At 48.5% G+C, this 25,336-nt stretch overlaps 2 protein-coding genes across 3 annotated transcripts in view; one reads left to right on the top strand and one right to left on the bottom strand.

Annotated features, from left to right (window-relative positions):
- LOC141998456 (butyrophilin subfamily 1 member A1-like) overlaps positions 1–25,336 on the bottom strand; it is a 321,911-nt gene that overhangs the window by 28,808 nt on the left and 267,767 nt on the right. The window lies entirely within an intron of this gene.
- Positions 4,763–25,336, top strand: part of LOC141998465 (butyrophilin subfamily 1 member A1-like) — a 42,302-nt gene continuing 21,728 nt past the window's right edge. For both annotated transcript variants that reach the window (XM_074971317.1, XM_074971316.1), the window contains exons 1-4: positions 4,763–4,912; positions 8,738–8,854; positions 10,934–11,281; positions 17,087–17,368. In XM_074971317.1, coding sequence (XP_074827418.1) covers positions 8,749–8,854; positions 10,934–11,281; positions 17,087–17,368 — 736 coding nt within the window. In that variant the 5' untranslated portion in view covers positions 4,763–4,912; positions 8,738–8,748. The remainder of the gene's footprint in view (positions 4,913–8,737; positions 8,855–10,933; positions 11,282–17,086; positions 17,369–25,336) is intronic.

Raw genomic sequence — 25,336 nt, 5'->3', positions numbered from 1 at the left:
AAAGTCTGTTAACATGTCTGGGGATGGAGCGGAAATCCTCCAGGGACATCTCCATGAAGCTCTCCTGGAGGTACTCTGAAAGCCTTTGCAGAAGGTTTCTGCGGAGGGCAGCCTTATTCCGTCCTCCATGGTAGGACACTTTACCACGCCAAGCCAGTAGCAAGTAGTCTGGAATCACTGCAGCACAGAGCATCGCAGCGAATGGGCCCGGTTTTGGTGGCATTCAAGCAACATCCATTCTTTATCTCTCTGTGCTAGCCTCAGGAGAGTGATAGCATTCATGGTTACCTGGTTGAAATACGGGAAATTTGTTTAAGGGGACATTCAGAGGTGCCTGTTCCTGCTGAGCTGTTTGCCTTTGGCTGAAAAGAAATCATCCCCGCTATTGGCCACGCGGTGGGGGGAGGCCCATTCATGCTGAGCTGTTTGCGTTTGGCTGACAGGGATCTTCCCTGATACTAGCCACGTGGTGCGGGGAGGAGTGAAGTGATCATCCCAGAAAATTGGATGGTGGGGAGGTTGGGTTGTTCTGCACATTAACCCTAAAACCACAGTCCATCCTTTTAAATGGCCAACCCAACGGGCTTTGCTTGGTAATGGAAAGGAGGGCACTGCTGTTTGAAACCATTCCCACATGTTACGAAGATTGAAGAAGCCAAAACACTTTGGTTTACCATGGCTGCCTGCAAGCCAAATTCTGTTGCCCAGCCGTGCGTGTGTGATCTCTCATATCAAACTGGCAGGCACTCAATACAAGAGGCAAAATGCAACCTTGTACCGAAAGCACATGTGCTATGTAATGTGAATCGCTTGATTCACTGTGACAGAGTCTACCCTTTGTTCTCTAAAATGTATCTTTTTAAATATTACTCTCCCTTGTTTTCCTCCCACAGCTGCAAATATTTCTACCCTCCCCCTATCATCTCCATCCCAGAGGCTAGCGCAGATTAGAAGGCAAAAAAAAGGCACTTGCAATGACATGTTCTCAGAGATCATGCAGTTGTTGATAGAGCTGATAGAGCTCAGCAGCATGCATGGAGTCCAGGAAAGCATTAAATGAAAGCGATGTGAGGAGGGACGAGCGTGATGAGAGGTAGCGGGAGGGTGATGATAGGAGGCAGGATGCAATGCTGAGGCTAATGGGGGGAGCAAACTGACATGCTCAGGCGTCTGGTGGAGCTGCAGGAAAGACAGCAAGAGCACAGACCACCGCTGCAGCCCCTGTGTAACCACCCGCCCTCCTCCTCAAGTTCCATATCCTCCTCACCCAGACGCCCAAGAACGTGGTGGGTGGGGAGGCTCTGGGCACCCAACCACTCCACCCCAGAGGATTGCCCAAGCAACAGAAGGCTGGCATTCAATAAGTTTTGAAGTGCAGTGTGGCCTTATCCTTCCCTCCTTCCCTCCTCCCCCACCCCTCCCAGGCTACCTTGGCTGTTATCCCCCTATTTGTGTGATGAATTAATAAAGAATGCATGATTTTGAAACAATAATGACTTTATTCCCTCTGCAAGTGGTGATCAAAGCGGGGAGGGCTGGCTAACAGGGAAGTAGAGTGAACCAAGGGGGCGGGTTTCATCAAGGAGAAACAAACAGAACTGTCACACCGTAGCCTGGCCAGCCATGAAACTGGTTTTCAAAGCTTCTCTGATGCGCAGCACACCCTGCTGTGCTCTTCTAATTGTCCTGGTGTCTGCCTGCATGTAATTGGCCACCAGGTGATTTACCTCAACCTCCCACCCCATTATAAACATCTCCCCCTTACTCTCACAGATATTGTGGAGCACACACCAACCAGCAATAACAATGGGAATATTGCTTTCGCTGAGGTCTAACCTAGTCAGTAAACTGTGCCAGCGCGCCTTTAAATGTCAAAATGCACATTCCACCACCATTCTGCACTTGCTCAGCCTATATCTGAACTGCTCCTAACTACTGTCCAGGGTGCCTGTGTATGGTGCCTGTGTATGGCCATGGCGTTAAGGGGTAGGCTGGGTCCCCAAGGATAACTATAGGCATTTCAACATCCCCAATGGTAATTTTCTGGTCTGGGAAGTAAGTCACTTCCTGCAGCTGTTCAAACAGACCAGAGTTCCTGAAGATGCGAGCGTCATGTACCTTTCCCGGCCAACCCAGGTTGATGTCGGTGAAACATCCCTTGTGATCCACCAGTGCTTGTAGCACCATTGAGAAGTACCCCTTGCGGTTTATGTACTGGCTGCCAAGGTGGTCCAGTCCCAAGATAGATGGAACGCATATCCCTATTGCCCCACTACAGTTAGGAAATCCCATTGCAGCAAAGCCATCCACTATGACCTGCACATTTCCCAGAGTCACTACCCTTGATAGCAGCAGCTCAGTGATTGCATTGGCTACTTGGATCACAGCAGCCCCCACAGTAGATTTGCCCACTCCAAACTGATTCCCGACTGACCAATAGCTGTCTGGCGTTGCAAGCTTCCACAGGGCTATAGCCACTTGCTTCTCAACTGTGAGGGCTGCTCTCATCTTGGTATTCTTGCACATCAGGGCAGGGGAAAGCAAGTCACAACGTTCCATGAAAGTGCCCTTACGCATGTGAAAGTTTCGCAGCCACTGGGAATCATCCCGGACCTGCAACACTATGTGGTCCCACCAGTCTGTGCTTGTTTCCCAGGCCCAGAATCGGTGTTCCATGGCATGAACCTGCCCCATTGCCACCAGGATGGCCAAATCGCCGGGGCCCATGCTTTGAGAGAAGTCTGTGTCCATGTCCTCATCACTCTCGTCACCGCACTGCCGTCGCCTCCTCACCTGCTTTTGCAGCTTCTGCACATACTGGAGGATAATGAGTAGCAGCCGTGTTAGTCTGTATCTGCAAAAAAGAACAGGAGTACTTGTGGCACCTCAGAGACTAACAAATTTTTTTGAGCAATAAATTTGTTAGTCTCTGAGGTGCCACAAGTACTCCCGTTCTTTTTTGCAGGATAATGCGTGAGGTGTTTACAATGCTCCCAACTGCAGCAGTGATCTGAGTGGGCTCCATGCTTGCTGTGCTATGGCGTCTGCGCGGGCAATCCAGGAAAAAGGGCGCAAAATGATTGTTTGCTGTTGCTTTCATGGAGGGAGGGAGGGGTATCGTACCCAAAACCACCTGCGACGATGTTTTTGCCCCATGAGGCATTGGGATCTCAACCCAGAATTCCAGTGGGCAGCGGAGACTGCGGGAACTGTGGGATAGCTACCCACAGTGCAACACTCTGAAAGTCGACTCTAGCCAAGGTACTGTGAATGCACTCCGCCGACTTAATGCACTTAGTGGGGACACACACAATCGACTGTATAAAGTCGCTTCTGAAAAATCAACTTCTATAAAATTGACCTAATTTCGTAGTCTTCAAGTGAGTTTCAGTTTTTGCTACTGGTAGGAACTTATGATGGGAAGTGTTTCCTGAGACACTGGCCAGCTTCATTTGCCTGGATCTCAGTCCCTTCCCCCGCCCCCGGGGCTCCTGTGCTGAATTCCCCCGCTCAGACCCCCTTCCTGGATCCCGCCTTCCCCTGTTAGAAATATGCAGCAATAATATATGAAAGAGCCGACGAGGGCCTGATCCTGCAAACCCTCCCATTTCACACATCATGTTGGTCTCAGGGGGTGCTGCTGTGACTAAGGGCTGCTGGGGAAGTGGCTGGAGATGGGGGGCTTGCAGGGGGTGTTGGTGGCTGGGAGCATCTGCGCTGAGCAGCAAGGACAGGACACCAGATTTGGGCTCTGCTCCCCCGCCTGCTCCTGCTCCCTGTTTCGGAAGGAGCAGCGCTGGGGTGAGGGGAACTCATGGACTCCTCCCCTCCGGGCTGCTGGTGACAGGGTAACAGTGAGGGACCCGCCGCCTCGAGCCCCAGCCCTGAGCCCCCCGCAGCTTTCCCTGACACTCAGACTTGGCCATTGCACTCCCGCGGGGGGGACACACGCCGGGGGCTGGAACCAGCCCCTGGGGCAGCCCCGGGCTCTGCAGACACCAGCCCCTGAGCCGGAGCCTGCAGCGGAGGGGAGAGACCCGGGGAAAGGGCCGGGGCCGGGCAGGAAAGTGACTCTGCACCACGGGCCCCTCCTTGCCCCAGCTCTGCTCCCGGGGGGGGGGGTCTGCGAGTCCCAGAGCTGCTGCTGCCCTCCCTGACCCCCCCCCGCTGTGCCCCCCTGAGCGCCTGCAGGAGCCGAGCCAGCTACAGCCGGGCAGTTCCTGAGTCACCCCCCCCACCCCCACATTGATCCGCTGTTGGTTCCCACCTTGGTCCCACTCAGTCACTCCGGATTTCAGCCCCTCTCCCCCCGCAGCATCCTCCCCCCCCTTCCCCATTCTGTCAGGTTTCAGAGGGGCAGCCGTGTTAGTCTGTTTCAGCAGAAACAACCCTGGGGGCACCTTAGAGACGAACACATTTATTTGAGCAGAAGCTAAAACCCACTTCACCTCATTGTCCGTCCTCATTCCGCCTCCCCCCGGGGCGGGGGGGTGACCTGGCTGGTGCTTTTTGCTGCTGCTGCTTCGTTTCCCGCCCCGGACAGGGCTGTGGGGACGGGGCTGGGCGGGGGAATTACTGAGAGCCCAGCGATCCCTGGGGGGCTGGAACAGCGGGGGGGGGGCATTGACACCCCGACACTGGCTAACCAGGCCCATCCCTGCCAGCTCCGTGCCCTGCTGCTGGGGCTGTGACTTTAACAGGAATTTGCTCCGCCCCACCCAGCCCGGGCCACGGACCGTGACTTTAAGTTTCTGCTACTTTGGTACTTTCAGTTTTGAAGCGCGGGGAGGCCCAGGCGGGGGGGCTCGGCCTGATCAATTCAGCTACAAATTCACACAAATAACGAGGGCGGGTCCGGTCTCCAACCCTCCGGTTCCGTGACCCCGTGTGCGGAACCGGGGCTGCAGCCTCGGTGAGTGACCTGGGTGCGGGTCGGGCCAGCGCAGGGGGGGCATGAGCAGCTCGGGCCAGCCCCGCATGGGGGGGGGGGCTGACGCCAGACCTGGGTTGGGGGAGTGCAGGGCTCAGGCCAGCTCTGAGCAATAGGGTGGGGGGGCCTCGGGCTAGCCCCAGGGGGTGTCCCCGTTTGCCCTTTGAGGAAATATGGTCACCCCAGGCAGCGCGCCCATGGAGATGAACGGGGCAGGCGTCTTCCGACAGCCGGGCCGGGCCAGGGGGCCAGGTGGGGGGAGGCCGGGTGCTCCCCCGTCCAGGGAGCCCTGTGACCCGAGGCACCTTCTCTGCCCTGCCCTGCCCTGCCCTGACACACCCCACCAAAGCCCCGGGGGCCCAGACACAGCCCCTCCCAGCGGGGCAGGGGTCACACCAACCCCGCACCCACCCCTGGGGGGCTGTGGCCAGACACAGCTGGGGCAGGGTGGGGGGAGTGCAGCACCTTGGCACTTAGGGTTGCCAGGTGTCCAGTTTTCAACCAAACATCCAGTCGAAAAGGGACCCTCCCCAGCCCGGTTAAAATTAGCACGTGAGTGAGGGTGGGGGAAAGCGAGCGATGGGGGGGGGAAATGGAGTGAGTGGGGGGGACCTCGGAGAAGAGGTGAGGTAAGGGTGTTCGATTTTGTTCTGTCCAAAAGTTGGCAAGAGTCCCAGCCCACAGTTGGAGCCCGCCCAGGGGATGGCCGGGGGAGCAGGAGCTGCGGGGAGGGGCAGGGGTAGGGACCGGACACACAGAGTGACACCAGACAGGCTCCAGCCCAGTGCATAGACCCCTGAGCCTCTCCCCCAAGGGCCCAGCTGTGCCCAGACCCCCGGTCACCAGAGGCTGGTTTCTCCTGCTCTCCCTCCATGGGGAGCAGCTCAGAGCTCCCAGCACATGGGCAAAGCGACCAGCCAGGGATAGAGACACCAGCGAGGAAGAGACATGCACAAGGTCCCCTGGCAGTGCCTTTCAACCCCACCCCAGCCACCTGCCAGGACACGGGATAAGTCACTGCCTGGGTGGGGGATGGAGAGAGGCCATAGGTGCTAACTTTTGGTTTTGGTTTTGCCAGCAGGTGCCCTATCCCGGCCCCACCCCCTCCCCTGAGACTCCACCCCCCTACTCCAACTCTTCCCACCCCCACTCTGCCCCGCCCACTAGGTCCCTTCCCTTCCCCTGAGTTGAGAAGCTGCCCACTCGCAATGCTAGGCATAAGCAGACTAAACAGTAGCTTAGGGCCCCGAGCAGCTCAGGCACCATGATTTGTGGAAATAATGCAGTTAGACTTCTCAGGGGTGGGTCAGGGCCACCCCCCGCTATTCCTGCTTAGGGCACCCAAAGGGGTAGCTCTGGCTCTGTTTGCAGCTCTTCCTATCAGCATTTATTGTTATAGGCTATTGTGATATTTTATTAATGTTGCTCACGTCTCACAGCTCCACTGACAATTCAGGGACATTTTTACCCCAATTATCACAACATTCCCCGGTGATGGGATTTAGCATTTTTCCAAGATCCCAGAGAATTCAGCAGGTTTGTTGCATGCAGCCAGGCACCATCTTGCTTTTTTGTTTCCCTAGCTTGCTGGCACCTGTTTCTTGGAGAAGAGCAGAGCAGCTGGGGCCCAGGAGAGGAGTGTCTGAGCCAGGCTGTCTGAACAACATTGCAGGAGCTGAGGCCCATAGGGTGGGGCTGGGCCACCTGGAGATCATAGCAACAAACCCTATCCCCCCAATAGTCATTGGTTAATTTTGCATTGATGAGTATTTTCAGCCAGGGAGGGGGAGATTTTCTAAAGCTCCTAAGGAATTCAGGAGCACAAGCCCCATTGATCCTAACTCCCCTGTGTTTGTGAAAATCTCCCCCTCCAAGTGTAAATTGCACCTGTCTGTGCCCTCGAGGCCCTTTGCATTCTGGGGAGGGGGGAGGGCTCACCCCAAAGGTGGGCACGTGAGGCTGCTGCTTCCCTTAGGGGGGTTCCTGGGAGGAAGGGGGGAGCTTTACCTCTTACTGGCTTGCTATCAGCAGTTGCCACCGAATGCAGGTGCTCAGTGAGTGACTCACCTGCCAGCCCTGCTCTCACCTACTTCCTCCCCAGTGTGGCTGCTCTTTGGGCCATGCCAGCCCCTGTGGCTGTCCTGGCCTAAGGCAGGTAACAGCCACTTTGTCCTGTCACAGTCCAGAGCTTCCATCAGTGCTATGTGGTGTGAGCCCTTGTCGGAAGCCCCACACTGCCCTTCACAGCCACACCGCCTCTAGAAGCCGAGGGTCATTATTTCCAAGAGAGCTCAGCTCTGAACTGCTCCCAGGCAGGTGCCTGTGTGACGTGGGCAGGTTCCCTAGGAGCTCTGAGCAGCTGCACTTGGGAGGGCAGGGCAGGGCAGGCAGTGATGCAACCCCTTACAGGTCATGACTGCACCCCAAAATATCCCAGACACTGCAGAAAAGGGTCACAAACATGATTTGGGGGCTGGAGCAAACACCTCACAGAAGGAGATGGAAGGAGATCAATCTATTCAGTTTAGCAAAGAGAAGAGTGAGAGGTGACCTTGTGTCATGGATTCACAAGGTCTGGTCTGTGCCCTGGCCTTCAGCCAGGCCCTTGGGAGTGACGCCTTTATTGTTCTGAACCCCACGATCCACACAGTTCCACAGAGACAGGTCCATGGCTTCAGTGACTCACAAACTGGGCCTTTGAGCACCAGCGATCCCTGGCTTTCTCTGTGGCTCCTTGCAGCAAGTCCAACCAAGCCAGACTCCTGCAGGAGACTTGTTCTACCCTTTCAGGGCTCAGTGTTCTCAGTGAATATCTGTAACAATGTGTTAGTCACCTGGCCTATGGAATCCGAAAGTCCTTAGGTCAGCCCAGAGAAGCAAAGTTTAAGAGAGGGGTCCAGAGCTGGGGCTCCACTGAGCCGTGTTGTTGCAGGGTCCAGCTTGGCTCACTCGCTCCCTGTCCCTTTTTTTGTGTCTCAATCCCAAGTGAGTTCCTGTGTCTCTGTCAGCCCAGTTCTTTAACACAGACACCTGACACCTTCTCCCTTTGTGCTCCAGGTCTGGGCTATTGCTCCTCTTCCCTGCAGAGAGGTGGGGGAAGAAACTTGCTCTAGGAGTTGATGCTCAGTTGTTGATGCTCAGATGTTCCCGTTGTCTTTTCAAGATCCTCCATTGATCTGTGTTGATCCCAGCCCAGACAGTCTGAGTGGCTCTACATCTCAGATACCTAGCCTGTTCGGCTGTGTCCCAGCGAGAGAAGCAGTTCTTTCCCCCAAAGCAGCAGCGATGCCAAGGGGATCGGTACAGAGTCCTACCGATAGTTCACAAAAAGATTTCAGTAAAGTTCCCCATCTGCCACATGGTACTAAAGTTCTCTTTAATACAGTGGAGAAAGGCATAACAAGAACCAGTGGCTGGAATTTAAAAATGAACAAATTCAAATTAGAATTAAGGCACAGAATTGTAACAGTGAGGGTTATTAATCACTGGAATAAACTACCACGGGAAGTGATGAATTGTCCATCTCTTGCTGTCTTCAGATAAAGACTTGGTGACTTTCTGGAAGATGATTCAGTCAAACACAAGTTTGGGCTCAGTACAGGGGTAAATGGGTGAGAGTCTTTGGCTTGTACCTCAGATCAGACTAGATGATCGAATGGTCCCCTCTGACCTTAGTGTACGAATATTCGGAATTGTGCTAATGTAAACATAACTGATCCATGGACCAGGGCTGTGAAAGTCAGACAACCGTGGCACTGTCAGTGAATCACACTCACCGTCTGATTTGTTATTTCTGCTGTTCCCCAGACCAAGCTACGATGACGGGGAAGGTTCCCTCGTTCGCCCCCGGCTCCACAGTGAGCTCCGCTCTGCCTGGCTACGTCTCTCTCTGCCTCACTCTACAGGTTCACAGGCTGGCGTCAGGTAGGAGCTCCGGCCTCCTCGCTGGGTTTGCTGCTGTTGCTGTTGCTGGTCATCACCGTACATCTCACATCACTGCCTTGTCTTATAAACCACGTCTGCTCAACCTCCCCACAGCCAGCAATGTGGAGAAAGCACAGGGCACTGCTGGGTCCCCAGTAACCATATTTGCTGCCTATATGCAATCTTGTCAGGCCTGGATACACACACGCTGCTGCTCTGACTGGCAGCTGCTAAGACATAGAACATGGTGAGCATCGTTATGAGGCTCACAAACTATTTAAAGGGACATTACCCAATTTCTTTACACTACACTGCCAGACTGTATAAGTCACAGATCAGACTGTTCAGCCCCAAAAAATCATGAATCCCCAAATCTCTTGTTATGAAATGAAAACACACAAAGCATTCATACTGCACTAGGCACATCTGACTAGGGCTGAGAGCTAAACCTCATGTCTCAGTGAGGATGTGAGGATATTTGCTCTCTTCTTTATTCTGTAACATTGGTGAAGGCCTTATAGTGACCCACTCCACCCCTGGGGCTGCCTGCACAGCTACTTGGGCATTTTAGTTCCCCCCTGATGTGGTTTCCATACTGCTAAGTTAACCTGCGCGCGTGCTCTCTCTCTCTCTCTCTCTCTCTCCTGATGCTGAGTCTCTGCCCTGAGACCCCCCCTTTCTATGCAGTTCCACAAGGTTCTCTGCCGTCTGCTCTTTTCTATCTGCCTCCTCCCCTCTCTCCATTATCTGACCTCTAACTTTGCCCGCATAGTGATGAGCTATTTTCATATCTTTAAACCTTGCAGAGCTTTACACCATCCCTACACTAGTTGCGGAGGCCCCTGCACTTCAGCATCATGAAAGTGAGGGGTAGCTCAGTGGTTTGAGCTTTGGCCTGCTAAACCCAGGGTTGTGAGTTCAATCCTTGAGGGGGCCATATAGGGATCTGGGGCAAAAATTGGGGATTGGTCCTGCTTTGAGCAGGGGGTTGGACTAGATGCCCTCCTGAGGTCTCTTCCAACCCTGATATTCTATGATTCTATGAAAGGTGAACCAAACCCCCCAATATCCATTATACCCAAGGTGCCCATGAGAAGTCAGAGCCCTATTCAGAGAAAATATGTACAATGTATAACGTTTATTTGTGTACTCTGTGTGACAGATATTGCAACCACACGTGGTATTTTGGGGACTATGAATGTTCTGTGTGTCTTTGTATCCCTTTTATAAATAGTAGCTATATGTGTCTTTGTGGGCTCAGGATTGTAATATACTCCATGGGGGAGGGTTACCCCATCTCCTCCAGGAGCTACAAACCATGGCGGGTAATTACTCCTGGGACACATAACAGCTCCAGAGAAGTACCACCCCCAGGGAAAATTGCGTAAACTAGTTCAGGGCAGGACCCAGAAGCCCAAGAGAACAAAGATTTTTGGTATAAACCCTCGATTTAAACTGGTCAGAGGCCTGGGATCTTGGGCTACAAACTGACGTGATTTGTTAGCCAAAATCTTAGAGAAAGTTTTGAAAGACTTTGGACCCTAACAGTGAGTCCCATGTGCCAAATGAGAATCCTTTGGTATAAATGTAACAGGTTCAGACCTTCGATTGGTTTATGGCAAGTTTTCTCTGTCAGGTTTTTATCCTTCAGTGTTCTCTACTTTGGAAGAGCCTTTTGGTTACTGGTAGCCGCTGGCAAACACTGTTCATAGCCCTGGGAGTGAAAGCAAAGCTGGTCTTTGTTCAAGCCTGCTGGGAAAACCAGTTAATTGAAGGGGCTGCAAGCCTAAAATCCCAGTGTGGAGGGAGAGGGACTTGGGTCCCTGCCCAGGGAGAGGTGATGGTTGGAGGCCTGAAACCAAAGGGTACACTCCTTGAGCAGACCACAGAGGGGGTCAGAGGTGCAGTTACCCCAAGCCTGTGATTCTCTGTACTCATAGACATGTCTAGGGCACTGCCTGGGTATGGGGTGTTCACGTCTAACACAGGGAGCTCTCTTACTGTGTGTCTTACTGCTGAGTTAAAGCCACTCCCAGCCCCTCGCTGATTAACTTCCATTTTTCATTGTACATTTCACAGTACAGTTCACAGTGACTGGACCTGACCATCCAATCACTGCCTCCCTAGGTGGGGAGGCCGTCCTGCCCTGCCACCTCTCCCCTAGGATGAGCGCTGAGGACATGGAGGTGAGATGGTTCCGATCCAAGTACTCTGAAGTGGTGCACCTGTACCGTGATGGGCAGGATCAGTACGGAGAGCAGATGCCGGAATATAGAGGAAGAACAGAGCTCTTGAAAGACGACATCACCGATGGGAGCTTTTCCCTGAGAATACGCGATATCCAACCCTCTGACGATGGCCAGTACAAGTGTTTTTTTCAGTCCAGTGTCTCTTATGAAGATGCTTTTTTGGAACTGCAGGTGGCAGGTCAGTGACTTGTTCTGATACTTTGACGTCTTCAACAGGGTAATAAGTGGAGTCACAGGGTTCATTGTGAGATGACACTTGATTTTTCTCATTATGGTGGGGCAGTAGCTCTGCTCTGGTTACGGTTGGTTCTAGTTCACTGTTTATGGCTATTTTTCTGAGGCTTCTAAAAGCCACACACATACTCAGATTGTCTTGAAAATTTCTGAGACTCATTGGACTCTGGGGTGGGGTTAGTGAGCTAAATTTGAGGTCATTAGAGCAAGAGGTTAATGAGATACACAAACACCCCTGAAAAGCCAGATGATATTGACACGTTGTGGTTATTACAACTTTTTTGTGCACACCTGGTGCCAAACAATGGCTGATCATCCTCGCATTGATGTCACCAGCTGGGATTGATTTTGGTTGGTGTCTGGCACCACAGGGTAACAGTGCTTGATGCACAGGGTCCAGTAGCCCTGTGCCTTATCTAAGAATGGGAGAGGTGAGGAATTTCCCCCAGAACAGGTGAAGGCAGGAGGCCTGATGCCTGAAGGTGCTGCCAGAGAGACCAGAAGGGGGACAGGTGTAGCTAGTTCTGTAACTGTGACATGAGGTTTAGGTCGGGTGCAGCAAACACCAGACTGCTGACAATCCCCATGGCAAGAAGACACCTATGTGTGATGCTACTGACACAGCCTACAGACCTCAGCACTGAAATGAGGCAAACGTGATTCCTCTCCTCACACCGCAGTGGCAGCTCTGCCAGCCTTCTCGAATTATTCCCTGCACCAGTCACTACAGTGACTCCAAACATGGGGAAGGCAGTGGGAGTGCAGGCAGAGAGATGCTGGAAAACAAATCCGAGAAACACAACACAAGCAATGGCACCTTCCCATAGCCCTCCCCATGCCTGTGTATTGTGGCATCACCCTCTCTGAACTGCTCCCAGCACCTATTGCCAGCCAAGGAGGCAGAGTTTAAGGTTGCAGGGGCTGGGACGCTGTGTGCCATTACTTTGTATTTCTTGGGTTTCAGACATTTAAGTTTCGCTGCTCTCTGTGTTTTGGAAAGGCACAAGGCCCTGCTGGGCAACCGTAATTCTGCATTGACAAGTATTTGTTAGGAACTAATATGTAACGATAGAGCCCCTGTGGCTGAGATGGAGTCTGCTCTGAAGAGCGGCTCGGGCCAGGAACAGGGGTGATCTGGAGCGCAACAGGGTAACTCCCTTCCAACCCAGGGCACAAGGCACCTCATGCGGGATCACGTGCTCCCCCAGATTTGCTGCCTGGCTTGTGCTGAGCATGCTTAGTAATACTGCTGAAGCCAGCTGCCCTCACTCTGCCTCCCCCGCACTCTCCTCCCAAGTCAGCAGGCCCGAGTCAGCCCTGCCCCGGGGGCACCTATTGGAAATCCTCGGGGGTAAACACACACACACTGGAATAGCACAACAAATCTAGGAAGGGGAGGTATTTATTTACAGAGGGATGAAGGTGGACTATTGGCGGGTAATAAAACAGGCTGAGATCCAACATGGGGCCCCAGTGGTACCACAACATTAAAGGGTAGATGCCAAGCATTGCGTCTACTCAGAGTTCCAGTCCAGTGGTGAGTCTTTGGTGCTCCTGGTCGTCTTTGGCACCTGTTAACTTTCCCCAACAACTTTCCCCACCCACTTGCCAAGGCTCTGCCTCCCCTGCCTCTAATTGCTACTGCCAGAGAAACAGTCATAGCCAGTATCGCGGTAGCCGTGTTAGTCTATCCACAAAAACAATGAGGAATCCGGTGGCACCTTAAACACTAACAGATTTATTTGGGCTTAAGCTGTCATGGGCTAAAACCCACTTCATTGGATGCACGGAGTGAAAAATTCAGTAAGCAGTATATATATATTACAGCACATGAAAAGATGGGAATTGCCTTACCGAGTGGGGGGTCAGTGCTGATGAGGCCAATTCAATTAAGGTGGAAGTGGCCTATTCTCAACAATTGATAAGTTTTGTAGTGCTAATGAGGCCAATGCAATCAAGGTGGACGTCGCCCATTTCCAACAGTTGACAAGAAGGTGTGAGTATCAGCAGAGTGAAAATTACTTTTTGTAGTGACCCATCCACTCCCAGTCTTTATTCGGGCCTAATTTGATAGTGTCCAGTTTGCAAATTAATTCCAGTTCTGCAGTTTTTGGTTGAAGTCTGTTTTTGAAGTTTTTTTTTGTTGAAGAATTGCCACTTTTAGGTCTGTTATTGAGTGTCCAGGGAGGTTGAAGTGTTCTCCTACTGGTTTTTGAATGTTACAATTCTTGATGTCTGATTTGTGTCCATTTATTTTTTTGCATAGAGACTGTCCGGTTTGGCCAATGTACATGGCTGAGGGGCATTGCTGGCACATGATAGCATAGATCACATTGGTAAATGTGCAGGTGAACGAGCCCCTGATGGTGTGGCTGATGTGGTTAGATTCTATAATGATGTCCCTTGAATAGATATGCAGACAGAGTTGGCAACGGGGTTTGTTGCAGGGATTGGTTCCTGGGTTAGTGTTTTTGTTGTGTGGTGTGTAGTTGCTGGTGAGTATTTGCTTCAGGTTGGGGGGCTGTATTGTAAGCGAGGACTGGCCTGTCTCCCAAAGTCTGTGAGAGTGAGGGATCGTCCTTCAGGATAGGTTGTAGATCCTTGACCTTGCGCAGGAGAGGTTTTAGTTGGGGCTGGAGGTGACAGCTAGTGGCGTTCTGTTACTTTCTTTGTTGGGCCTGTCTTGTAGTAGGTGACTTCTGGGTACCCTTCTGGCTCCGTCAATCTGTTTCTTCACTTCCCCAGATGGGTATTGTAGTTTTAAGAACACTTGATAGAGATCCTGTAAGGGTTTGTCTTTGTCTGAGGGATTGGAGCAAATGCGGTTGTATCTTAGAGCTTGGCTGTAGACAATGGATCGTGTGATGTGGTCTGGATGAAAGCTTGGAGGCATGTGGGTAAGTATAGTGGTCCTGAATAAAGACTGGGAGTGGATAGGTCACTACAAAAAGTAATTTTCCCTCTGCTGATACTCACACCTTCTTGTCAACTGTTGGAAATGGGTGACATCCACCTTGATTGCATTGGCCTCGTTAGCACTACAAAACTTATCAACTGTTGAGAATAGGCCACTTCCACATTAATAGAATTGGCCTCATTAGTATTGACCCCCCACATGGGAGGGCAACTCCCATCTTTTCATGTGCTGTAATATATATACTGCTGACTGTATTTTTCACTCCATGCATCTGATGAAGTGGGTTTTAGCCCATGAAAGCTTATGCCCAAATAAATTTGTTAGTCTCTAAGGTGCCGCAAGGACTCCTCATTGTTTTTGCTGATACAGACTAACACGGCTACCACTCTGAAGTCTGATACACTTGTACTTTGTGTTTATCATTTTAACGCACTGACAGTGTTACATTCTACATGAAACCCTTCTAGCCACTCACTCCCATCCACAGCACAATAAAAGTCAACTCTAAGTAACCTGAGCTGTCAGTCATGGCCAAGACTGGGTATTACACAGAGTTAACTTTATAACCCCAACAAGATTGTTCCCTTTTATAAAGTAACCAAACTTTGGTTACACAAATACCCACTATAATTCCATGTTACTGCAGGAAGAGTGAGCAGGTTCACTCTAGTTTGACAGTGGAACTCCCACCCATGGATAATCACACATGAGATAAACATGCACATTTGCACAGTCATAGCTGCCCATCCCCTGAGTTGCTCCAGTTTGGAATAAAGACACCATAGTGTAGTAAAGCTGCTCAAACTAAAACAATCTTTAGGTTCATAAGAGGACAAGCTGAGGATTAACTGAGACTCCTTATAAATCTGAAAACAATCTTATCATGGCATCCACATAGCAAATACTTTGCAAACAGCAGCAACAAAATTAGTGTCAAACATACAGATTTCTTCAGTACCAAATGGTTCACAGGCCACACACCCTATGGATTTAAAACACACACTGCTGATTTGGCATTAATGTGACCACACCGCCCTGAGCTGAACCAGCAGCAAGCACCCAGCTCTTTGAATAGGCTGGTGTTCTTCTTGTGGTTATCTTCTTGTTGCAATGAGTAAAAGGAGGCCTGTGAATATCAAGGCTCCTGGCAAAGAGCTTCACCTCCCCTGTGGTGTGGCTGTCGCCCTCTGGGTCTGGCTGAACTACTGCCTTGTCACTTACTTCGGTATAACTTATGGGGGTGAATGACCCACAGCCTGAGTGTCGTAAGTTCACCAGCATGTAGGTTGGTGTAAGACAGCACTATGTCAGTGGGAGAGCTTGTCCTGCCGACGTCGCTACCGCCTCTTACGGGGGTGGAATTGTTATGCGGAGGGGAGAGCTCTCTCCCCTTGGCATAGAGCGTCTTCACCTGACGCGCTACAGTGGTGCAGCTGCATCAGGGCAGCTGTGCCATCGTAGTGCTGCTCATGCAGACGAGCCCTGACTGCAGAGTCTGGCACCGTTTTTGTTTATTCCTGGGAGTGGAATTGGCCCCCACCCTTGCTGATGCCCTACCGAGCATGCTGGAAGGGCTTATCAACTTTTCCTTTGTTTACCTCCTAGTCCCCAGCTGGCTGGAGTCAGTGGACAGCGGCTCCACTCTTCAGGCAGGAACAAAACCGATATTGGCTACGAGGGCTTCAAAGGAACAACAGCAGAGGCCCTGGAGGGGACGGGGGGGAGGAGGTTACATATAGTTTTCACCTTAGGCCCATTAACCTCAGTTCTTGTCTGTGGCTTTTGGGCATTTCCCATGAGTCTGTCGGACCAAAGCCTTGTGAGTCCCACTCCTTCTGGGAGGGGACTCCTGAGCCTGTGCTCTGCTGGGCAAGAATCCGAGCGGGAAGGCTCCAGGCACCTGTCCCTTCTCTGTCTCTCCTTGTTGGTTGTTTCCCTCTGTGTGAAATTTCCAAATGCCCTCAGGGCCTCTCTCCACACAGACTGACCCCACAATAATGCAATCAGTTTGAATTCACACCTTTGGTTATGGTACAAGCCCCTTATTTCGATTTTTTAATTTCAGTTTAGCTCATCAGTAATAAAAAACCCACGTGTGATCTGGTGTGGGAGGTGTGACCTTAATCCTGCATTTCCGTGTTATCTAGTGTTTGTGTTTCTGCTTTGCTGAGTGTATTTTCTGGCTTTCAGAGGTACCCAGGGTCGCTGAAACAATTTGTATAGTGGGGGTGCTGAGATCCATTGAACCAAACTATGAACACTGTATATGATGGAAACCACTTCAAGCCCGGGGTTGTAGCAGAACCCCCAGTTCCAGCCCCTATGGTGGTATCAGTTTACTGCTACCCACTCTGCATTCTGGAAGGGTACAAGGCATTGCCAAAGCAATATGAACTCCCCTATAATAAGGTTTTTTATTAGTGAATTAATTTAAGGGTTGTCTACAGATACATGTGCACTGGTTTCAATGCATGAGTGCAAACCTCTGTGTGGACACTCTTAAATGAGTTTGGAAATGGCTTATGTTGATTTATCTTGAGTCAGTTCCTACCTGATTTCAGAATGTCCACACAGGGATTTGCTCTTGATTAACTAAATCATTTTAGCAAAATTGGGGCAAATCTGTGCATAGAAAAGCCCTGACATTAACATTAACTTTACTTGCTGTATATTAAATAGGAATCTGACCAGATTAACTGGCCAGCCACGCTCGTGGACTCACATTCAATTATTAGTTTAATGGGAAATGGCTTTTGATAACAGTGTAATGAAGCTGTTCTCTCCTTAAGGGGCACTGTAGGATTATCACAAGTTCCTTTATTTCTTCCGTAGGTTTGGGCTCTGCTCCTGTCATCTCTGTGGAGGGACATCAGGGCGGAGGGATCTGGGTTGTGTGTCGATCAGCCGGATGGTACCCACAGCCCAAGGCTCAGTGGAGAGATCTCCAGGGGCAACTCTTACCATCAGCCTCTGAAAAAATATCCCAAGAGGCCGATGGCTTGTTTCAAACAGAGATTGCCATTGTTGTAACAGAAGAATCCAACCAGAAAGTGTCCTGCTGTGTCAGGAACCCCCGTCTCAATCAGGAGAGAGAGTCAGCGATTTACGTAACAGGTCAGTGCCCGCTCCAGCCGCATATGGATTGATTGAGACGTTGCAGACATGGGCGGAGAGTATTTATCATTGTGTCTCATGTGTATTGGCCTGGACCTTCAAGGTACTGAACACGTCTTGAAAAGTCCTGAGCAACCTCAGTTTGGATGTATCTACACTGCAATTAGACACCTGCTGATGGCCTGTGCCAGCTGGCTCAAGCTAAGGGCCTCAGGATAAGGGACTGTTAAATTCTGGTGTAGACATTCTGGCTTGGGCTGCAGTCCAGGCTTCAGACCCGTGTGAGGTGGGAGAGTCCCAGAGCTCGGGCTGCAGCCTGAGCCCAAATATCTACACTGCAATTAAACAGCCCCTTAGCCTGAGCCCCATGAGCCTGAGTCAATGGCATGGGCCAGTTGCGGGTGCTAATTATAGGGTAGACGTATCCTTTGACTCCAATAGGAGCTGAGGGTGTTTAACACCTTGCAGGCTGGGATGTCATTGGCCAGATTTTCATAACAGCTCAGTACCCAGCAATCATCATCCTTCTCACTGGGGGTGGGGGAGGAAATTCTCCTTTGTTCTTGTGGTATAGTGGGGACTGTATTGGAATTGCAAGCTATCGCTTTAAGAGTGGGGGATTTCCAGGTCCTGTCTGCAGGCTAGAGGGCTCTGTAGGAAAGTGTGTGAGCAGAATCAGGGCCTGTCTACAGGAACAGTTAGTTTGTGGCAAGCGGGGGTGTAAATCTGTCTCACACTGGCCTGCTGGGCACTGTCTGTCTGTGTGGACCCTGCTACATGCACTAACAATTCTGTAGTGCGCTTTGATCTGCCCCGCTTTGAAACCGGAACAGAGCAACGTGTACCAGGAAACTTTAAGTGCATGGCAGCAGCGTCCACACGGCTAGTTAGTGGGCAGCAGGCTAGTGTGAGGTGGATTTACACCCCAGCTTGCTGTTCACAAACTGTTCCTATAGATGAGGCAGCATAAAGCAGAAGTGGAGTGAGTTGTGCCCAGGGCGTTAGGGAGCAGCCCCCCCCTCTGGTTTAGGTTCTTGTGTGTTAAGGTTCTGGATTCTAAGACAAAGTCACGTTACGCTGCAACCTTCCGGCAAGAGTATTTATGTTTGTATCTAACTTCTCTGTGTGTGCTTGAACATCACAGTTCTCAGTGGGGGTGGCGGAGGGAATTCTCCTCTGTTCTCAGTGAGAGGTGCTGAGTATTTATGAAAATCTGGCTAATGAAGTCATTTTTCCAGAATAGCAAAAGAGCCCTGGTTATGGTCTGAGCATTGCTGCTTAGGTGACATCTGAAAATACCACATCAGTGTGAGAGCAGCACTACGGGCCCTGTCCTGCAGTTCAGACTGTGACAAAACTCCCTTTGGCTTAAATGCGAGTTTTGCTAGAGTCAGACCTGAGGATCGGGTTGTAACTTGTATTTAATTGCACAGGAGGCAGTAAACACAGAGCTCCATGGCTGGCATAATTCTGATCTCCCCTGTGAATATACATTATAGTTTTTCACTTCACAGTCTCACAATGGGCCTGATCCTGCCTTCCTGCATAACCAAGTCAGTGGGAGCACTGGGAGTGCTAGCAATAAAGCATCAGACCCAAAATATTCAGAAACAAAATAATAAGTAAGAGCATCTTAATTTTTAGAAAAAAAGGTTCATATTTTATGTATTATTATCTATCAAATAACTTTGTTAATACAGAATGAATATTTCATCACTGTAATAATAAGAATATTGCATTCGTAAAGTACTATTAATATGAGATTTCAAAGTGCTGCACGGCTTAATAACCTCTTGGTAAGCTCGGAATGACATGATTGTTATAGAATCGTAGGACCGGAAGGGACCTCGAGAGGTCGTCTAGTCCAGTCCCCTGCACTCATGGCAGGATTAAGTATTATCGAGACCATCCCTGACAGGTGTTTGTCTAACCTGCTCTTAAAAATCTCCAACGATGAAGATTCCACAACCTCCCTAGGCAATTTATTCCAGTGCTTAGCCACCCTGACAGTTAGGACATTTTACCCAATGTTCAACCTAAACTGCCCTTGCTGCAATTTAAGCCCGTGGTTTCTTGTCCTATCCTCAGAGGTTAACAAGAAGAATTTTTCTTCCTCCTCCTTGTACTTTTATGTACTTAGGGTGACCAGACAGCAAGTGTGAAAAATTGGGACGGGGGTGGGGGGTAATAGGAGCCTATATAAGAAAAATACCCAAAAATCGGGACATCTGGTCACCCTATATGTACTTGAAAACTGTCATCATGTCCCCTCTCAGTCTTCTCTTCTCCAGACTAAACAAACACAGTTTTTTCAATCTTCCCTCATGGGTCATGTTTTCTAGACCTTTAATCATTTTTGTTGCTCTTCTCTGGACTTTCTCCAATTTGTCCACATCCTTCCTGAAATGTGGTACCCAGAACTGGACACAATACTCCAGATGAGGCCATACCAGCGCAAAGCAGTGCGGAAGAATTACTTCTTATGACTTACTTACAATACTCCTGCTAATACATCCCAGAATTATGTTTACTTTTTTTGCAACAGTGTTACACTGTTCACTCATATTTAGCTTGTGATCCACTATGACCCCCAGATCCCTTTCTGCAGTACTCCTTCCTAGGCAGTCATTTTCCATTTTGTGTGTATGCAGCTGACTGTTACTTCCTAAGTACTTTGCATTTGTTCTTATTGAATTTCATCCAATTTACTTCAGACCATTTCTCCAGTTTGCCCAGATCATTTTGAATTTTAATCTTATTCTGCAAAGTACTTTCAACCCCTCCCAGCTTGGTATCGTCCACAAACTTCATATGTGTTCTCTCTATACCATTATCTGAATCACTGATGAAGATATTGAACAGAACCGGACCCAGAACTAATCCCTGTGGGACCCACTTGATATGCCCTTCCAGCTTGACTGTGAACCACTAACTACTCTTTGGGAATGGTTTTCCAACCGGTTATACACCCACCTTATAGTAGCTACATCTAGGTTGTATTTCCCTAATTTGTTTATGAGAAGGTCATATGAGACAGTATCAAAAGCCTTACTAAAGTCAAGATATACCACATCTACCGCTTCCCCACATCCACAAGTCTTGTTACTCTGTCAAAGAAAGCTATTAGGTTGATTTGACACAATTTGTTCTTGAAAAATCCATGCTGTTACTTATCACCTTATTATCGTCTAGGTGTTTGCAAATTGATTGCTTAATTATTTGCTCCATTATCTTTCTGGATACTGAAGTTAAGCTGACTGGTTTGTAATTCCCTGGGTTGTCCTTATTTCCCTATTTATAGACTGGTACTATATTTGCCCTTTTCCAGTCCTCTAGAATCTCTCCCATCTTCCATGACTTTTCAAAGATAATCACTAATGTCTCAGATATCTCCTCAGTCAGCTCCTTGAGTATTCTAGGATGTATTTCATCAGGCCCTGGTGACTTGAAGACATCTAACTTGTCTCAGTAATTTTTAACATTTTCTTTCCCTAGCCTCTGATCCTACCTCATTTTCATTGGAATTCACTGTGTTAGATGTCCAATCACTACTAACCGTTTTGGTGAAAACTGAAACAAAAAAGACATTTAGCACTTCTGCCATTTCCACATTTTCTGTTATTGTTTTTTCCTCTTCATTGAGTAATGGACCAACCTTGTCTTTGGTCTTTCTCTTGCTTCTAATATATTTGTAGAATGTTTTCTTGTTACCCTTTATGTCTCTAGCTAGTTTAGTCTCATTTTGTGCCTTGGCCTTTCTAAATTTGTCCCTACATACTTGTGTTATTTCTTTATATTCATCCTTTGTAATTTGTAATTACAAATTTTTAATTCAGAGTATACACATGAAGAGTTAGAAACAAAACATAAATACTCTTCCTGAAAGGTTGCAATGTAATGCTGCTTTATTTCTAAGACTCCAGAACTCTAACACACCACAGCTAAATACAGAGAGAGACAAAGCAGGCTGCTCCCTAAGGCAGAGAGGCAGAACTCAACCCACCTTGGTGTAGGCTGTTTCTTTGCAGATTGACTGCAGAGGCCCCAGATTGTACACTCCCTGCAGAGCCCCTTAGCCTTCAAGCAACACCAGGAATCACTTCATGATTTAAAGTGACACTTGTAATTTTTACACAGTTTTCAATACACCACTAATCACTCAGCAAGGACCCTCTATTCAGCCATTGCTCCAGGGAACGGGCAACAGAAATCTGGAGAAATGTTTACTCTGAATTTCCAGGCTTACATTTTGTTTTTATTAAAGTCTTTCATTAACATATTTTGGGCCAGGTTCTCTCATGTGGCTGAGCCTCACTGAGCACAGGTGAGTCAGAAGTGTCAAGAAGCTCCTAACAACTCTCTGATTCTGAGGGCTAGTCAGCACTGGCTGCAGCCTTGGGATCAGTTAGAGCAGCCTAGGGACTGCTTGAAGTTATGTCAGTAGGATTTAGCCTTATCTATAGTTATGGGTTACTTTAACCAACAACCCATCCCAAGGTGATGGTTTAACCTAATTTAATCTGTGAGAGTTCAGCCCCCAAGATCGACTACAGTGGAGAGGTTATCAATAGAAAGGGGACCCCTTTGTGCACCACAGAGACCACATCATGCTCTCTCTATACTAATTACTTTGATTAGCCCGCCAAACAATACACACGCTGCAGTCTGGCAAAGTAGAGAGAGACCAATATAGAATGCACAGTATTTGCACTACTCACACCAGACCTTGCAGAAAAACCCAAAATGTTACTCCTCATTGTTAGGATATAGATATTCAGGCCTGTCTGTAAAGGTCTATACTCTAAGAATTTAAATGTGTTCTTATCACTTAGCTAGTTACAGAGGTATAAAAAAAAGAATCAAAATTACTGTCTGCCGGTGTAAGGGCCTTCTCTTACTGTGACAGTCTGAGGCCCTGTTCTTAGGCTAAGGCCTCTGGCTAAGCAGCAGAGCCAGCCATAAGCTGGGAAGCGAACGGTCACATCCTTACATTCCAAACTAGTCACATTGAAACAAGGTGCTATTGGGCTGTTAGGAACACAGTCCTGTCCTGATAATGCCCATCACCTCCAGAGAAAGGGAAGAGCCTAGAAGATTTAAAGGAAACTTAGTTTAATAGCATCCCGTTTGGAAAGAACTTACTTATCCATAGCTGAGATGTGAAATCCTCATTTCTTTGTTGTTCTATCACTGTAGTCCCCATTTCCCTATGGTTTGTCTATATAATCTCTGTCTGGTTCTGTGATTGTTTCTGTCTGCTGTATAAGTAATTTTGCTTGGTGTAAACTAATTAAGGTGGTGGGATATAATTGGTTAGATAATCTTTTACAATATGTTAGGATTGGTTAGTTAAATTTCAGGAAAATGATTGGTTAAGGTATAGCTAAGCAGAACTCAAGCTTTACTATATAGTCTGCAGTCAATCAGGAAGTGTGGGTGGGGAATGGGGGAGATTGGAATCATGTTTTGCTAATGGGGGGAATGGCAACAGGGACACATGCAAAGCTCTGGGGCATCAGAGCTGGGAAGGGGGACACTAAGGAAGGAAATTGGAATCATTGCTTGCTGGAAGTTCACCCCAATAAACATCGAATTGTTTGCACCTTCAGACTTTGGGTATTGTTGCTCTCTGTTCATGCAAGAAGGACCAGGGAAGTAAGCGGGTGAAAGAATAAGCCCCCCAACATTCATCTTTACCATCCTCCTCACCTTCGTCACCACCACCACCAGTGCCCGTCATCCGGGCATCTCCCCCCACCAAGGTGCACAGGCTGGGGTAGAGCTTTTATAATGTGTGATGCTGATGCCCACTGGGGTTCAAACATATTTATGAAGGTTTTAACCCCTATTCCTTATTTCAGCTTCCATACCTCACTCCTTTTGGTGTGCTCCATTTCTCATTGGTGAACTCATTAGTTCCCCTTATATTCACTAACATTTTACATCACCGTATCAACATAGTAACAGGCAGAAGTCTTTCACCCTGGCTACCAACGGTCGTCTTGTGGTGTGTACAGATCTCTCATAGACATTATAATACAAACTCAGCACTTCTTTTCAAAACATCAGCATATCACAAACAGCCACAAACTCAGCAGGTATATTATTAATGTACTTACGCTAACATACGCTAAGTCCTGAGGCCTAATTTGGCTAAGTCAGATATTTTACAGGCCTGAGGTTACAACACTGATTAATATTTATTGGGGTTGTTAAGCAATTAAAAAATTAATTGTGATTAATCGCACAATTAATCACGCTGTTAAACAATAATATATCATTTATTTAAATACTTTTGGATGTTTTCTACATTTTCAAATATTTTGATTTCAATTACAACACAGAATACAAAGTATACAGGGCTCACTTTATTTTTTAGTGCAAATATTTGCACTGTAAAAACAAAAGAAATAGTATTTTTCAATTCACCTAATATAAGTGTGACACTCTGTACCTTGGGGGACCCCCCTACACCCTATGTTCATCTTTATAAAATAATTATGTGGCATCCAGTGCAAAGTTTGTCATGTTGAGTGTCTTCGGAAGGCTCATGATTCACTGAGCATGGTTGTTATAGTAATTGATACAGTAATGTTATAATAATGTTATAGGTTATAATTTCATGTATATAGTTACAAGGCTGAAAATGTATCCTCGTGGCTTAAAGCAAGCCCAGGCAAAAACTCTCCAAGAACAGAAAGGCAGTTCACACCTCATCAGGGCACGTATGGGACAAACCCAGCCCAGCCTCACAGGAACAAAGGATGCTGGCCTAGGCAACAACAAAAGGATTTGTTGGACTCTTGAGGGAGTCACCCCCCTTCCTTTGGTCAGTTTGGAACTGCGAAGAGGTAATGCTCACCTGACTCTGAAGGGGGTGGGGCAAACCCAAGAGGGAAGAAAGAACATGATAATAGGGAGAGATGTTTGCCATGCTCTCTCTCTCTCTCCCACCTACATCTACACACATCACACCAAGCAGCTGAGGCACTGATCAAAGGGGAAAGCCTGGCTGAAGAGAAACCAGTCAGCCTGTGGTGAGAAGCATATAAGTTTATAAGGGCATTGAAAGTGTTAAGATCGGCTTAGAATGCATTTTGCTTTTATTTTGTTTGACCAAATCTGACTTGTTGTGCTTTGACTTATAATCACTTAAAATCTATCTTTATAGTTAATAAATCTGTTTGTTTATTCTACCTGAAGCAGTGCATTTGGTTTGAAGTGTGTCAGAGGCTCCCCTTGGGATGACAGGCATGGTACATATCAATTTCTTTGTTAAATTGACAAACTTATATAAGCTTGCATCGTCCAGCGGGCATAACTGGACACTGCAAGATGGAGGTTCCTAGGGTTGTGTCTGGGACCGGAGATATTGGCTAGTGTCATTCGGTTGCAAGTAGCTGGGAGCAGCTTACATGCCAGAGGCTGTGCATGACCAGCCCAGGAGTGGGGGTTCTCACAGCAGAGCAGGTAAGGCTGGCTCCCAGAGTCAAGGATTGGAGTGGCCTAGCAGATCACCGGTCCAGATAACACCAGGGGGGAAAGTCGCAACAAGTACTGGAGTGCAATCTCTTTATCATGAAAGTTGAACTTACAAATGTAGAATTATGTACAAAAAAACTGCATTAAAAATAAAACAATGTAAACCTTTAGAGTCTACAAGTCCACTCAGTCCTACTTCTTGTCCACTCAGACACACAAGTTTGTTTACATTTGCAGGAGATAATGCTGCCCGCTTCTTGTTTATAATGTCACCTGAAAGTGAGAACAGCCGTTCACATGGCACTGTTGTAGCCAGCATCGCAAAATATTTACGTGCCAGATGTGCTAAAGATTCATATGTCCCTTCATGCTTCAGCCACCATTCCAGAGGGCATGCGTCCATGCTGATGACGAGTTCTGCTCAATAACAATCCAAAGCAGCATGGACCAACGCATACTCATTTTCATCATCTGAATCAGATGCCA

The sequence above is a fragment of the Natator depressus genome, chromosome 14, assembly GCF_965152275.1.
Source record: "Natator depressus isolate rNatDep1 chromosome 14, rNatDep2.hap1, whole genome shotgun sequence".
Lineage (NCBI taxonomy): Eukaryota > Metazoa > Chordata > Testudines > Cheloniidae > Natator > Natator depressus.
The sequence above is the reverse complement of the archived record's forward strand: the minus strand, read 5'-3'. Positions and strand labels throughout refer to the sequence as shown.